This window comes from Panicum hallii, chromosome 1 (genome assembly GCF_002211085.1).
Source record: "Panicum hallii strain FIL2 chromosome 1, PHallii_v3.1, whole genome shotgun sequence".
NCBI classification, from domain to species: Eukaryota; Viridiplantae; Streptophyta; class Magnoliopsida; order Poales; family Poaceae; genus Panicum; species Panicum hallii.
Window position 1 is genome coordinate 32,872,947 of NC_038042.1, and position 15,641 is coordinate 32,888,587.

General features: G+C 40.8%; 2 protein-coding genes across 5 annotated transcripts; one reads left to right on the forward strand and one right to left on the reverse strand.

The window, feature by feature from the left end:
- The first annotated feature begins 1,291 nt into the window (after nt 1–1,291).
- Nucleotides 1,292–7,458, forward strand: LOC112875904. Its single transcript, XM_025939912.1, has 5 exons — nt 1,292–1,550; nt 2,122–2,439; nt 3,773–3,974; nt 6,191–6,419; nt 6,981–7,458. The coding sequence occupies exons 1-5, from the start codon at nt 1,446–1,448 to the stop codon at nt 7,258–7,260; spliced, it is 1,134 nt and encodes a 377-aa protein (XP_025795697.1). The 5' UTR covers nt 1,292–1,445; the 3' UTR covers nt 7,261–7,458.
- A 1,280-nt stretch (nt 7,459–8,738) lies between these two features.
- On the reverse strand, nt 8,739–15,081 carry LOC112892692 (transcription factor bHLH121). 4 transcript variants are annotated; one of them, XM_025959823.1, is made up of 6 exons: nt 14,856–15,081; nt 14,216–14,337; nt 13,429–13,581; nt 10,229–10,356; nt 9,642–10,157; nt 8,739–9,372 (listed from the first exon to the last, which is right to left on the reverse strand). In XM_025959823.1, exons 1-6 carry the CDS (start codon nt 14,918–14,920, stop codon nt 9,229–9,231), a joined length of 1,128 nt encoding a protein of 375 aa, XP_025815608.1. In that variant the 5' UTR covers nt 14,921–15,081; the 3' UTR covers nt 8,739–9,228. The 4 variants fall into 4 exon arrangements, with proteins under 4 accessions (XP_025815608.1, XP_025815627.1, XP_025815621.1 ...); XM_025959842.1 differs by having other exon boundaries at nt 13,429–13,517; nt 14,856–14,872; XM_025959836.1 differs by lacking the exon at nt 13,429–13,581 and having other exon boundaries at nt 14,856–15,077.
- Nucleotides 15,082–15,641: the final 560 nt, after the last annotated feature.

Here is a 15,641-nt window from a genome sequence, read left to right on the forward strand (position 1 = left end):
GCGCGTGGGCGGACCGCCCTGTTGCACGGGCAGCGCTCCAGTTGGCCCCGCGCGGACCCGCGCCGCGGTCCAGCTCGGCCGCCGGCCTGTCGCGTCCTCCGCCGCGCATGCCACCTGCGACACGAAGAGGCAGTATGTCGTGACAGGTCGCCGGCAGAGCGCCACCTATTCCTCCAGCACCATCAAGTTTTGCAAGACTGTCCAGGTGTTGCTGTCGACGCAGAGGCACCCACGAGGCACTCGTCGGAGCCGCACATCGAGAACGGAGGATGCCATGCCGTTGTCGTCGGTGAACTTCCGGGGCCTGAACCGCACGTTGGCATACCTCTAGTACTTCATCGCGCGGAGCTAGCGGCCGCCGGTGGGAGCACGACGGCTGCGGCGCTACGTCGTGCTCCTCTCCGCCGCTGGCGGAACCGTCGGCTGGAGGTAGGCGTGCACCAAGTGGAGCAGGTGGGGCAGCATGCTAGCGGCTGCGCGGACTACGGCTTCCTGCTGATGAAGAGTATCTGCTGGAGCAGCACCTGGACGGGCTGGTTACGCAATCGAGGACAGAGCTGGCCGTGCCTCCGATGACACGCTCGTGGAGCCTATGAAGGACGAAGAGAGGCATCTAGCTCTCGAGGAGGAAGACAGCATTGCGCACCAGCGTGTTGCGGCCGGCTGCTGCCCGTTACCCAAAGAAGTTGGAGGAGAAGCGCGGTCGCCGGACGCCATGGAACGGAAGAGTGGGGATGAAAGGAAGAAGAAGATGGAGGCATTTAGGTTCAAAATTTTTCATAAACACATCTAAATGAAGGGGTGAGTAGTGGTCAATGGTGCCAATGGTAAGTTTGGAATATGCGGAATAGTAACAGTAGATCTCTAAACTTAGACAATTGTAATGATATAAATCCAATTAACCCTAGAGTATTGAGAGTGTCCTCTCGGTATACAAGTTAGAATCATTCGATAATATAGTCACATTTATAAAATTATTTCGTGATATGTTTACAATAGTGCAAGTGGAGTGGAACTCTATTTTTGAAGATATAAACAATTCTACGGCCCAGTATATTTGTCTCTAAAAATCGCTGAATTTGCGAAATAAAACACGTGAATTCTTTGATAGTAAAATATGGAAAACTGGAAATGTTAGTAATCGACCCACTGTATTTTTACGACACCAATATATTCATAACAATAACATGAAATTTGGGTCAATAGAATTTTAGAATCTCGTAATTAGAGTAGGTAGTCAGCAAACCCTTTTTGGGCCCTTTCTCCACTAAACCCTCGTAAAACGGAAAAGACTTTCTAGCTTCTCTTCATTTCACGTGAAAAGGGTTGCGAGCCCAAGCCCCAATCCCCCAAAATTTTTCGTCGAAATCGGCCGTGAGATCCGCCCAGTTCGCGCTCCGATCCGGCGCCCACCGTCGGGGAAGGTTCCGCCCCCCTCCGACGAGATGGCGGGGAAGGGAGCCAAGGCCACGGCGGCCAAGTCAGCGGACAAGGACAAGGGGAAGAAGGCCGGCGGTCCCGTCTCGCGCTCTTCCCGCGCCGCGCCTCAGGTCAGCTCGATCCCTCCGCTCTGGTTAGCTTGTCGCCTTGCCATCCATGGGGCTTTTAGATTTGGTTTAGATGCCGTCGTGCCGCGCATTTTGGTGTGTTTTTGGGGGGCGCGTCGTTAGATTCATCTCTTGTTTTCTCCCGATAACTCGAATCATGCGATGCAGTTCTGCGGAATTTCATGAATGTTTTCTTGTAGTTGTTGGACGCTGGTCAATTTGTTTCCTTCTACAAGGGTTTGGTGGATCTGGAGAAGCTCGTGGTATGCCTAGTTGGCTGCTGTGGATGAAATGGTTGTTAGAAGATATCGTTTCCGCAGGCCTGGGCGTGAACTGTGAGCGCTCACAGTAGTCTTTAGTTAGAAGTTTTTTTTCCTGTTTGATTTAGATTAGGAATTAGTTTAGTATTTTGCTTGCCCCTAGCCTTGAAATTAATTTTCTCTTCTTCAACGTGAGGACGAATGAAACTTCTTGAGATTAGGTCTCTTTGCCTCACATTGTATGCAATGCTGAAAATTTTGAAATATACTGTAAAGCTGGTGCACTGATGCGATAATGCTGTTGTATCGTGTAGGAGAAATCTGCTCCGAAGAAAGATGTTTATCAATTGTTTGCTGAGAAGGTTAGGGATAACAAACAACTGGAATCAAGATGGGCAATCATGCAAGAAACTCGAGTGGAGTATTTTCGTGGAAAAGATTTCACTACCTTCATCAAGAATCATCCAGAAGTCAGGGAAATTTTAGGGCCGGATAAAGATTTAGAAGTGGAGGACATTGTTAACACTTTGCTGACCAAGAACCTTGTGATAAGATGTGACCGAGTTATGAAAACTGTCAGGCCTGGCAAGAAAAAACTATCATCATGGCCTGCTCATTTGGAAATACATAATGTAAGTGTTGTATGCTATTTACATAAAACGTACCAGAATATATCTTCTGATTCTGTTGGTTAAGATAACTTGTTAATACTGTGGTTGTACCTATATTTTATTCTTGAATTCTCTTACTGCGGCATTTACATAATCTCTAAGCTAATCGTCGTAATCAAACTCCATTAGTTATACTAAAAACCAGATTTTAGATACTTCAAATGCTACAATTAGAAGCCTTTTATCTGAAGTGGTAGATGTTTTTGCAAGGAAAGTCACCCGATTATGCTTTTGCAAGGAAAGCCACCCGACTATGCAAAAGCACATCTTCAAGCCACTCTAGCAGTTATAAATAGTTTAAAGTTATTAATAGGTGATTAGACATCGCATGAGCAACCAACAGCAAAGCCAGAGTGATATGCCATTGACATACTGCCCTGGATGTTTACCTAACAGTTATCCACAGTTTCAGTAATTCTGCTTGAAAATTGTGCCTTTTGCATTGCTCTCTTGATGTGACATTATGATGAAGTTTACCTAACCGTTATCCACAGTTTCAGTAATTCTACTTGAAAATTGCACCTTTTGTATCAATGATGTCAAGTAAAAGTTTTCTTATGATCAAGTAATGGTTATGTTCTGCTTTAATAATCATGAATCGTGATATATCTGCTTGCTACAATTACTTTGAAATGTGGTAATATGAGTCTAAAGGAAGGTGCAGGAAGCAAACTTTTATCATCTGTTTTTTCATAATTCATTCATGTAGTTTCTTATAGCTACTAAAACTTTTATCATGTAGCTACTAAAACTTGGCAGTAAGAAGTACTTGAATGAGTCAAAATCGTTAGGTTTTCAATATAAGATGACTAAATTAAAAATCTCTGTTTTGATATAGTAAGACCCATTAATGCTGATAGTTACATTATCTACTTTCTCTTGTCTGATTTTTCAATTCTAACTAATTCAGTCTATACCGTTATTCTCTTCATATTGAAATGAATTGAGATGGGCTTGGAGTTAGTTAATTAGGGTTGTTTATGTATCTTTCTTCATTTTATTTATTTATTGTGTTAATGGATTGATGTCAAACTAAAACATTGTTATAGCTCCAATATGTACTCAAATTTTTTACTGGGTTCATATATTCTAAGTCTTGCAATATTTTCTGATCTTTTTGATAGCTGTCCATTAAAACGAGGTATTTGCTTTACAAAATGTCTTTGTACGTAATATTCTGTATCTTAGGTTTGATAAAATTAGATTATGCATAACAGTTAACTACAGAATATGTTACATGTTATTTTCTTCTTGGGGTTGCTCTTATGTAAGTGGGTTTGATTTGTACTTACAGGAACAAGTGTTTACCGAAAATGATGGTTTCTTTGCTTGGATGTTTCTCAAAAGGCGGACCTTGTGGCAGACAATTCTTTCATTTGTTTGGCCTCTTTTTGCACTGGCAGTCTGCTTATTTCCAGTTTACCCATATCAATGCAAGATTGTTGTACTGTACTCATGTGCTGGAGCTCTACTTTTCATCGTCTCCATTCTTTTGCGTAAGATCTCTCTCCCTCTGAGTGTGCTTTCATTCAAAACTGTTGTTTAATGATTGACAGTTGTTTACCACACGTCTATGGTTAATGAACGACAGTTGTTTGCCTGTGTTGTGCACCCACACCTACCAACATCACATAACACTTTTGGTCATTACACCTCTTTGAGTAATTCATGACAATTGTTTGCCTGTGTTATGAATGCTCACTTCGGATTATGTTGTTTGCATGTTGTTTATAAGGAAGCAGATACCAAAAGTTGGTCTTGATTTTATCAGTGTAAGTTTATAATATATATTGATGCTTTTGCAGTTGGATATATTTCTAGTTATGGATTAAAACTTCACACATTACCTTTAAAAAAAATCCATTAAGTAGTACCAAAAATTCAAGTTACTGCTTTATTAGTTGTTTCACTGTGTTGCAGCGTATATTATGTTTGATCATGTTGCTTTCAAGAATGTTAAAAGTGGCACTATAGAATATAGAGTGGACCTGCCCAAGTGCTGTGAGCAAATGCTGCTGCATTTATATACTCCCTGAGATCTAAAAGATAAGTCTCTTAGGACATTGACAGTCTATAAGGTGACACTTTGACTAGTAATTTATATGAAAATGAACTCTTAACTAAAAAAGGATTACACATTATGAAAGTATTTTCATGGTGAGTCTAACATCAAACTTACCTTATTCTATCAGATATGACTCTTGATATCGTGATGGTTAAGGCTATAGAAGTGTGATCAACATAAATCCTAAACCACCTTATATTTTGTATAGAAGGGAGTATTTTAGAACCATAGATAGCTATACTAAGTCACTACTACTAGTAATAGGAATTTTTTGCTGTTGTATCGTTAAACTGAATGCTACATTAACTTCCTTTTCCTTGTAGCGACACAGTTGTGTTTGGACTAAATACCAGCACTTGTGGGTGTAGGCAGGTTCACTCTCAGTACATTAAGAAATTTACCAGATGTCACTGGAAAAGTTTGGAATTTTTCTTTGATTTCTCAAACAAACTTTGAAACAAGATTTTAGATTCAAATTCATGCGCATGATACAATAAAGTAACACAGATTCATACTTTTACTAAAAGCCGCACAGCTAGCTCAGTCGATAGGTTCTACCATATGCCAGATGTTGTGATTTTGGTTATCGTTCTGCTATTTGCACCACACTTTAGGTTGGACCCAAACTTAAGTGCATCAGTTGTTAAAAGTAAATAAAAATGGGGGTAGTTTTCAAACTCAAGAATTTATGCGTGGGAGCCACGAGCTCAACAACTTAAGTAGCTATTCACTTGTTTCATCACAACAGATTTTCAGCTGTTTTAGCCATTCCAATTCAAATACATCCAAACTTTTTTTTATTTTGACCGGGTGGATTTTTTTTACTGAATCCACGTGATAAACTAGGTTTATCAGTGGTAACTGGCTGGTGGTCTATTGGCTTCTTGTGGCTGAGAGTTTGTATTTGATACTATTATTGGTAGATGTGAGTATTGCAGATGAATCTGCTTGGAACTCATACAATTTTTGTTTGGTTTGGATGTCTGTTCTGAAGTCAGGGGTAGGAATCATTAGTTTGTTACTTTCCTATGATATGCCATTGTTTTAGGAAGCCTATGATAAAAGTATATTTTTCCTTCAAGAAACTATTTGCCAAGAGAATGTCATAATAAAATATTATGTTGATTTTCAAAAACGGTTTATGCTTCCGGTTTCATTTCATTTCTCACTAAATATTGTTTGTTGAGGATTGACCACTGTTTAAATTTAAGGTGACCTATGAACAGGTATCCCTTTTTTATTGGTGAACTCCGGTCAATTGTTCTACATTTAAAGAAATTATGAGTTTCTTTAAATCAATAAACAACCTTGAAATTCTTCATATTTGCTGTCTTTTGCTATATTTTAATTTTTTTATATCCTAGCAGAGGGCAATGAGCGATTGATTGCCAGTAATATTCTGGTCCACACATAATAAGACTAAAGTTTTACCAGTTGACTTTCTGTTATTCTTGCTCATTGTGCTTGTTTTTGCTGAATTGCTGATGGTAGGGTACTGGAGTTGCATGCGCATGCTAGAGTTCCTTATTTTGTTAAATCTCTAACTTTTGTTGCTTTATGCATCCAGATAGCTTTCGCCCTTCTTATCACATGGAATTTTGTTTTGTCCCTAATAACCCATTGTCTTCTGTTTCCATGGAATTGCAGTAAGAGCTGCTATCTTCGGCATCTTATGGGTTCTTCTTGGGAAACGTGTATGGTTCTTCCCCAATATAAACGCAGAGGAGACAACATTTAGAGAACTCGTTCGTTTTTGGCCTGAAAAGGATGAAGGAGAGCGGCCAAAGTGGACATCGAGACTTTTCTATGCTCTTGTCGCTGTATTGGTGATATTGCTCCTTAGGCACCATGCTCCAGATGAAGCAGCTAGAGCCAGGTAATTTGTTATCTTCAAAGATTTTCTTATTTCATGTTTTGACCTAAGAGCCATATTGAGTTATGAGCAGATAAGACCTGCCATAGTAGAAACCTTAGTTCATTGTCTTCTACTCATTAGGAGTTCTAGTTTTTTTTTTTTACCTGAGCAACCATCTTGCATTAGCTCACACTATGTCCACCCTAATTAATAATCTGATAGGAAGCACAATTTTTGTTGGCTGATTGCTCTATCCTCATGGAATTTCAGTCGGTTAAGTTGAATAACTTATTAACCCAAAAAATAGAACTGCACTTACAATTTTTCTGACAAATTGGAAGGCAGTCTGTCCAGTTCAAAATGCTGCTTTTCAAGTAAGGATCTCTTGCTACAGCCTACACTATAATTCATGGATCTGTCATATAATTTTAGATTAGATGGTAGCACCTCTTGCATGAGCTCATCAATGATATCTTTAGTGTATTTGTCAGGGAATTTATACTGCTGTGTCAAGGCAAAGTTCAATCGCATGTTCTGAATCGCATTACTAATCTTTTGATTGTTTTCTCCCCCTGTTTTCAGGTACCAAAAGAAGGTTTCTAACATAATCGATGATGTTCTGGAGTGGTCTCCAAAGTTGGCGATTTCTGGAATGATTGAAAAGCATACTGGGGCTAATATGACAGAAGCCAGCAACTACACCAGCACTGGTGGGAGTAGTCATGCCCATCCCTCTGCCGAAGGCAAGGCTACAGAAGCAAACCCGGATACGGATGCAGATGGGGATACACAGGCTGACTCAGATGAAATCCAAGATAGCGGGTATGCTGATGATACAAGAACAAGATCAAATGAAGCTTAAAACGACTTCAACTTTATCCTGTAGTTCTTTTTGAGTACTCTTCGTTGCTGTTCATCTGCAGAATTAATAGATAGGTTACTGACAACAAAAAATCAAAGCGCTCATGTTGACCATGTTCCATTCACATATTGCCAACAATGGCTGTATTCCAAGGTTCTCAAAGAATGTTTTCTCGTAGAGCGTGACAAAATTTTCAAATGGCTGCACCTGCGTTCGTGCTTTGAGCTTAATGGTTCTTGGTAAACTTTGTTGCATTTACGATGAAAATCAGAAGTCGGCTGCAAGAGCTACTAAGCTGGTCGGTAAGGCATCGTTTGCGTTCTCCCAGGACAGCACGGAATCAAAGACTGATAAAAAACCGTAAAAGACATGGCATGTTCATGATGGTGAGAAGGTCCCACCAGCCAAACACATCCATCCCTTTGCCACCTTCCTCTATTTTGGTTTCAAACCATAAAATGACTTTGTCCAGCTATGAGGACTTACCTAGTACATGTCTCGAGAAGAGTGTTAAAATTTTGTTAACGGGATGGGATGATAAATTTGGGACTGCTTATAAGTCGCTATTATTATAAATTTACACGATAAGCATAGTTTCTTGCGAGAATATGGTGGCTGCACAATACGAAACGATGGGGATGACAATATACTGCCATGCACCACAACAGTTTGGTGTTGAAACAATCTGGTGGCGGCAGGTAAAGTTAGTTTTGGGAAATTATTTTTCTTGCATTTGTTGAATGAAAATTTTTACAAAAACTTGAGATCAAGTAAATGTTCTATATATTTAAAATTACAAATTTTGAAAAAAAATGATGCAATTCCTATTTGTTAAGCTATTTAATGGTTTGACAAGTAAATGTTCTGTCTACGATCTTAACCAGCAAATAATCATTTACATTTGTTTATGAGGTGGAGCAACGGTCAAGTAGGAGATTTAAGAATCTTGATGATTGCAGACACTATGATTCAACGTATCATTGAGCAAAATTGCATCATCGAGTACTGTAAAAATAAACAATTATTTTGATGAGAATTGCATATGTGTAAAGTTGGCCCTTTCTGTAGCTGAAGGTAACGTGATTTCAAATTCAGAGCTACACGTGAGGAAGGTGTGATTTTGTTCTCTATGCCATTTAGTTAAAAAAGAAAAAAGAAATCTAGAACCGCTAAATCCATCTGAATTTACGCTATGTCAATAAGAATCAATGAATGGATATAACATTGGATAGAATTACCATTGGATGGATTTCGTAGGGGGGCAATATATAAAGTTGATACATTTAATAATAACAAAGGAATGCAATGCAGCCCTTTCATTGTTGCATTGATATAACGAGGAATAACAATTTAGAAGTTTTATGAGCTGCGTGTTCGTATCAATCTTGCGCTATGACACTCGAAGAACATAACATGGTAACTAATACTCAAAGAACATACTCCAACGCAATGGTATAATGCTCGATGTACAAACTTAGTTGACAGAGCAAGTCAAGCCACGACATATAATATAGTTAATATCAGGTTATCCACTTATTTGAGACAGAAATTCATATGAAAACTCTACTCCAGAAAGAACTATACAATGGTACTAGAATCATGATATCGATAAATATTTATCTAAAACCGAAGCCCTGCAATGCATGGCTGGCATATCAAATCCTTGAAATCCTTTTGAATCATCGTAGAAGGCAACAGCCTATGCTTTTGCTCTTCGTTTTCTCAGCAAGCTTTTGTCCACTAACAAACATGAGGATAGCGCTCCTAACTGGAACCGTTCCACTGACTCAATAGGCTTCTCAGTTTGTCCAGTCCTCTGACATTAGGAACTGGGCATTTCCATGTAGAAAAGCTAGAAACAACAACAAATTACATCACATATATGCTGACGCCTGACTAATTGGAGCTTAGAAGAGATCTTTTCTCAATCTATAATTGTCTACATTTTGTACTGCATCTCCAACACTATTAGAGACATCCATCTCCAACACTATTAGAGACATCTGGGGGGCCACTGGAAGAGCATCTGCTTGAACTGGTGCCTTCTGTGAGAGTGCTACCATTAATCTGCTTTATGCATTGCTTCTTTGTTTTCGAGTCAAAAGAGGCATCCTATGAAAATGACAAATAACCATTAAAAAATTTAGATCACTTTGCTATTTAATCAAATTTTGCACTGTGAAAATGTTTTTTTCTCGAAAGCGCAGGAGAGCTGCGCATCAATATATTAAGAAGAAAAGCACTGTGAAAATGTGTCTCCTTGATATATTCTATAGCCCTCACAAAAACAAAATCCATAAACTTCAGCAAATCAAGAATATAAATCATCTACCACATATTCATACACTCACCATTTATATGAAATTGAAAACTATCCTTACCTTGTTAGTGATCTCTGAATGTGAGGGACCTGAAGAACCAGGAGTTTTCAGTTCCAGATCAGTTGCAACATCACCAACGCCAGTACTTCTCACTCCACAGCTTACTTGCTGCAATGTAGATGACTTGCTTCTACAGTCTCGTCCAGGAGAGTTAGACCGATGACTACTTGAATGGGCAACTGGGCTATTAAGTTGGTTAGATGGCTGATCATTGGGAGGATGACAGGGTTGAGTATATGCCATGTAAGGGGTGCATGCATTGGGGATTGTTCCAGAAGTTTGACTACGGAAAAAGGGATATGCCTGCAGCTGCGGATGCATGGGTACAGAACCAGAGGGTATGGGAAGTGGGACTGGGTAGGGATATGCTGGAGGTGGCCCAATAACTACAGAAGGCTCCATTCCAGCCCATGGGTACAACACCCTCATCCGTTGTTGATACTGGTTATTCAAATTATCAACCTCAGATTTCAGTGAAGCTTTCTCATCTCTAAGCTCGTTCTTTTCTTGTGTCAACTACAAGTAAAAATGTGTATCAGATAACTAAGTTTTCTGTGGCTGATCTGCTTCTTTGTACTAATATTTACCTCACGTGCTTCTTCAGAAAGTGATGTGTATTCAGCTTTCAGCTTGTTCACCTGAGAAGTCAAATCTTTCAGCATCTGGATTGTGTCACCAAGGATAGTCGCCTTATCATTCCTGGGGCGGTCTGGATCTGGATATTTTAGCATGTAGCTGACATGAGATGACGATTAAATTACAGTGGCAACTTAGCATTTTATACTAAATAGCTAGAACGAGTTGCATATACAAATTTCAAACAAACATCTTGCATATGCAGAAACTATCAAAACTATATCCCACAAATAGCTTATACAACAAAGTCCGTCTATGATGCCCTCTTCCAGGGCGCCATTTGCTTCAGGCCTTATGAAAGAATACGGAAATTATGGGCTCCCCCCAAATGCCGTTTCATCATGTGGTTGGTTGCTCACAACCGAAGTTGGACAGCTGACAGACTGGCCCGGTGAGGCCTTCCCCACCCAGACCGATGTCTGCTGTGTGACAAGGATGAGAACATTCAGCACCTTCTCATTCGGTGTGTGTTTGCTAGACAGTTCTGGTACTCCCTCCTGCAACATGTTGGTCTTTCTTCGCTTGCCCCACAGCCTGCTGAATCATCCTTCGATGACTGGTGGGCGAAGGTGGAACCTTCTGTTAGTGGTGATGCACGAAAAGGCCTAAACTCCCTCACTATCCTTGGCGCCTGGAGCATCTGGAAGCATCGGAATGATTGTATCTTCAATGGGACTGCCCCAAGTGTTTGCACGGCACTGAGCCTCACTAGGGAAGAAGCACAGATGTGGAGTTTGGAGGAGTTAAGGGCCTTCCCCTCCTCACTGCTAGTGGGGTTGGTTAGGTTGGTTCATTGAGGTCGGGTCATCCTAGATTTGTAAAAGGCGATTAAGTTCATAGCTCTCTAAGGGGTGTGTGTGCACACTTTTTCATTTGCATGACTCAAAACAAGGTTTCAGATTAGTTTGTGCAGATTAACCTTTCTCAATTGCAGGTGCCACCATGCCACAAGTCGGCATGCAACTACTGACTAGACATAAAATCAAGGGCACTGGTAGCCTTGACCTCTAAAAGTGTTGGAATTGAAATCTTGAACTAACAATACCCCATGATACTTGACGCCCTTGACCTATTCAAAAGCTGTTTTGAACAATGTGGATGCCACATCACCTGCCACATAATCTAAGATGTCAGGAAATAAAATTTAAGATGGAGAGACCTACACGCCAGTCCCCTCCCTACCTTCTTCCTCTTCCCGTTCCACATTACAATGTTTTTATCCATCCAATATTTGGCTTGATGTTTTCCGCATCAAAACCACTTTACATGGCATCAGAATCCAACTAGATTGAGTCACAGGATTTAACGCCTATAAAGTTTCACAGCTCAGGGTCGGTCCTTGGACCAGGGGCGACATTCAAGGTTGAAAATTGGACTTGTTCCTTCAATAATTCTTTCTTTAAATGGAAGGCAGCAGTAAGAGGATGAGATAAGAAAAGACAACAGAAGCCAGTTCATAACTTCATAAGATATATGTATGAATCAACATACAAGTTGCCTCCCAGCAGTTCATTGAAACAATAGTGTCAATATACAGTTTCAATACAAATATGGCCAACGAACAGGGTATTAAATATGTTAATGTAAATATCACATTCTTTTAGAGGTCATATTCATTTAAAGCAAGAACATGAAGAGGGCAGATGCTATCAGCATGTGGTCGTTTAAACTTTGAACAATGTAGCTATTTTGTACAAAAACTAGCAGGAATGAAACAGGGAGAAAATGATTTAGTCAGAAAGGACTTTTGTCATAATTCTAGGTAACAATATGAAAAAGTATTTATGGAAGAACAGAGTCTTATTTGGTAGCACAAAACCATGCAGATTGCGTCATAAGCACATAAGAAAACTATGTCAAAAGTCATATGTTGAGCAGGACAAGTAGATCACCAAACATGCAGGCACACAAAGCAGTTACCCCACTGTTTATGCAGTTATGTATATATCACGTAACTACCACCATGTGGGAAGGTTGTTCTCGATAACTCTTTTTGTTCAAGCATCAGGTCTGATGAGGGAAACAGTATATGAACTCCATGGTACAGCATTATTGGCAGTTTCAGTTTTAATCACGTTCTACTAACACCAACAGTTTTAACGTTGCCTATCCTCTACTATTTAATTACAAATGAACTTAATTTGTTCTCTGGGATCCTCAGTATCTTATAGCTAGGGAAATTTTCAATCAAGAGAGTCAACATTTACAATAGTGCCATTGAAGACCAATGTGGGCTGAAAAGGCATAGGGCCCATTTGTGAAGAGTCGTGGCCAGCAGAAATTTGACAGTACAGTAGAGGTGCACTATCTGTTCTTGCCATAATTGAGTATCTGGATTTATGGGACTTAATGGCCAGAGATCAAGCTGCAGCTGAAAATACAGAATGAGCACCAACGGAGGGTTTCTGCTTCTGGAACATATTTAGCAAGGTCAGCTTATAGAGCCTTCTTCTTCGGGTTGGTATAGTTCAAGCCATGCAAATATTGGGCACCAAGATGCTGTCGCTTCTTTGTAAGGCTAGCAGAATATAACCGACACTGAACAGCAGATTGAGTGGCTTGTAGAGGTCTGTGACATCCCCCTACTTGCCCTTTAGAGATCAAGAAGAGGAACTTTGACAACTTTGTCTCTACCCATATGCAATACAGTTTGCAAACATTAATGAAATGATTTTACTATGATCTAGATACACAACACCTGGAAGATGGCAGGGTGAAGTCAGCTTGTAGAGACAAGAGGTTGACCATAGATGGGAGTAATGACTTGAGAGGAGAAAGTAGAGTTCATTTCTAGTGATTATCGTGAATTGCAGCAGCCAGACCATCACCCTTGAATAGAGATTGGTCACAGAAAGCCTAGACATCTACTAAACTAAAGACAAGTTTGGCTTACTAACTAACTAACTAGACATGAGAATAGGCAACAACCTAAAAATCTAGAGATAGTATGCTGCTACATCTTGTAGGGCCTTGCCCATGTGGTCCGCAGGTTGGACACGTCCATTCCTATAACAGTATCCTATAGAGTAAAACTGTTGTTTTGACTGTGCCGGTGGTTGAGCTTGCACTTCTAGTTAATATATGAATCAAGTCATGACCAGAACACTAATATTTGCTCAAATCACTGATGGACAAACTTCATGGATCATACCTTGATATTTGTCAAAACCAAAATGTTTTACTAGTCCGACCCACCCAGCACTTGTCCTCTTCAAACAGTGCATTCTGGCACTCTGTATGCTGAAATACCACATAAATGAACTTTCAACATCACTAGGCCCCATAAGACTTAACAAGGTTTTCCCTGTGCCATGTAGTATTTCAAATTTCAGGCATTAAATATGGTAATTTCATCTATTCTTGCTAAACTTGCTAGTCAATTCAAGAGTTTGGTGCACAAAATGCTAGTGTCATGGGAACACTATATTGGAAATATGCAAAACAATGGAGCTGTTTTTCTTGTTCTGAGATTTTTTGGCCCATCCAATCTGACCCTTGTTGCGGCTTGTACATAGCACTGTATAGGCTCTCCTTTTTAATATAACAGGCAGCTCTCCTGCCAGTTCGTTTTGGGAAAAAAACCGAGTACTTATTGGTAGTACAAGGATAAACATGTCATAGCATGTTCTTTCAAGGTATCCACTCTTGCTGATTTAGCATTTATAAATGTGTCTCTTGATAACCCAGAGGCCAACATACCCATTAAAATTCCTGAATAGCGGCACATGGAGCAATTATGATGTTTCATCCAGACAACCATTTCAGCTGAATCTTTCATCTATACCATCAGCCTGTGTTGATAACACGTATGACCATAACTCACATATCATTGACTTAACCTAGTGGTATGGTACAGATGAAAGGTGCACTGCACAGAAACGATGGCATGGATCAAAATTACCCAATTTTCATGCTCGAAACAGAAAACAGCATCATACCAAGTGTGTTTCCCAATTCCTGGAACTGCTCATTTAATTTATCTCTTCGCATCTTCTCCCGATCAGCCTTTTGTACCTTGCGCGTGGAAGACGGACCTTGGGCTTTGCACTCTGTCCTTTGACTATGGATAAAAGAGGGAACACTAGTCGTGAGAAAATTTCAGATCAGATGCATCTAAGACCTTAAATTATTTTGCACAAAATCACACAACAGATGATCCATGATTGAATCTACTGTCGATCACACTTTATTTAAGTCCACACTCCATTCATGTACAGTGTTTTGCTTTACTCGATCCTATGCTATGTAGGGAATTTTTTCCTTAACTATTTTTAGAGACCCCAGACATTTTTTAAGACGCCAGTGCTATGGAAGAACTATCTTGGGGTAAAACGAATGTGTCCTGTAACAAATTGTCAAAGGCTATGGTCACCGAATTCAACTATCAACTGCTCAATTGACGCCACCAAAGTAACACCAGAGAATCCATCTAACTCTATGTCCCTCCTAAATCCCCCAGATTTGAGTAAGAATTGGATAACCTCTCCCAACAATTCCCACCGAACTTGGCTCCTAACCCTAAAGAAAACGATTCAAAAGCAAAGCAAATCTGCTGAAGTGGTGTGTGGGCAGGGCGACCTGAGGTCGGCGTCGCGCGGGTGGAAGAAGCCATCCTCCGGCGTCTGACGGCCGTGCGGATCCATGGTGCCGTACGGAAAACAGGAGTGTGAAGGTGGGCAGGGCGGGGGGCGCGTGGTCACCTCGCTTCCCGTGGCGTGCGCGCAGGGAGCAGTCGCAGAGTCAGGCAGGTTGGGCCCGCTGCAGCCTGCAGAAGAGGAGGGGCTCGTGCTCCACACACGCGGATGGGCTATCACCCAACATTTTCTATTCGGATGGTTGCAGTTGCACCCTTGAAGTATCTGTTTCTTTCCTTCCGGTCCAGTCTGCTCAGAATTAAATTCCATATTCTTTTCTCTCTCTTTTGTCTTCGGTGATACTCTCGCCCGTGCGTCCGATGCCGCAAAAATATCGGACTCGGGCCCACGTTCGTTTTTTTTGAAGGAGGGCCCCCGTTCTTTTTTCCTCCCAGCAAAGCAATTGCTACTCCGTCTCCTTTGCCCTCGGTTCATTCAACATCCTGCGCGCGTTACGCGCCCTACGACGACCAAAATAATATATACTACTAGAGAACGCCCTATCAATCTATTGTAAAAATACCGGCCATATAGCAGCCAGTACTAATGCAGTGGCCAAATCCCCAGAGAGAAGTATTATCGCTAGGTTATGGCACAACATGGTACTAATAGGCACTCACTAGTGCCGAATCATGGCGCATTAAGTATCAGGTCGTGCCACGACCCGGCATTAATAAGGTCCGGAGGTGTTGGCATGACCTGGTCCGAAGGTGGTGGCATGATCTGGCAC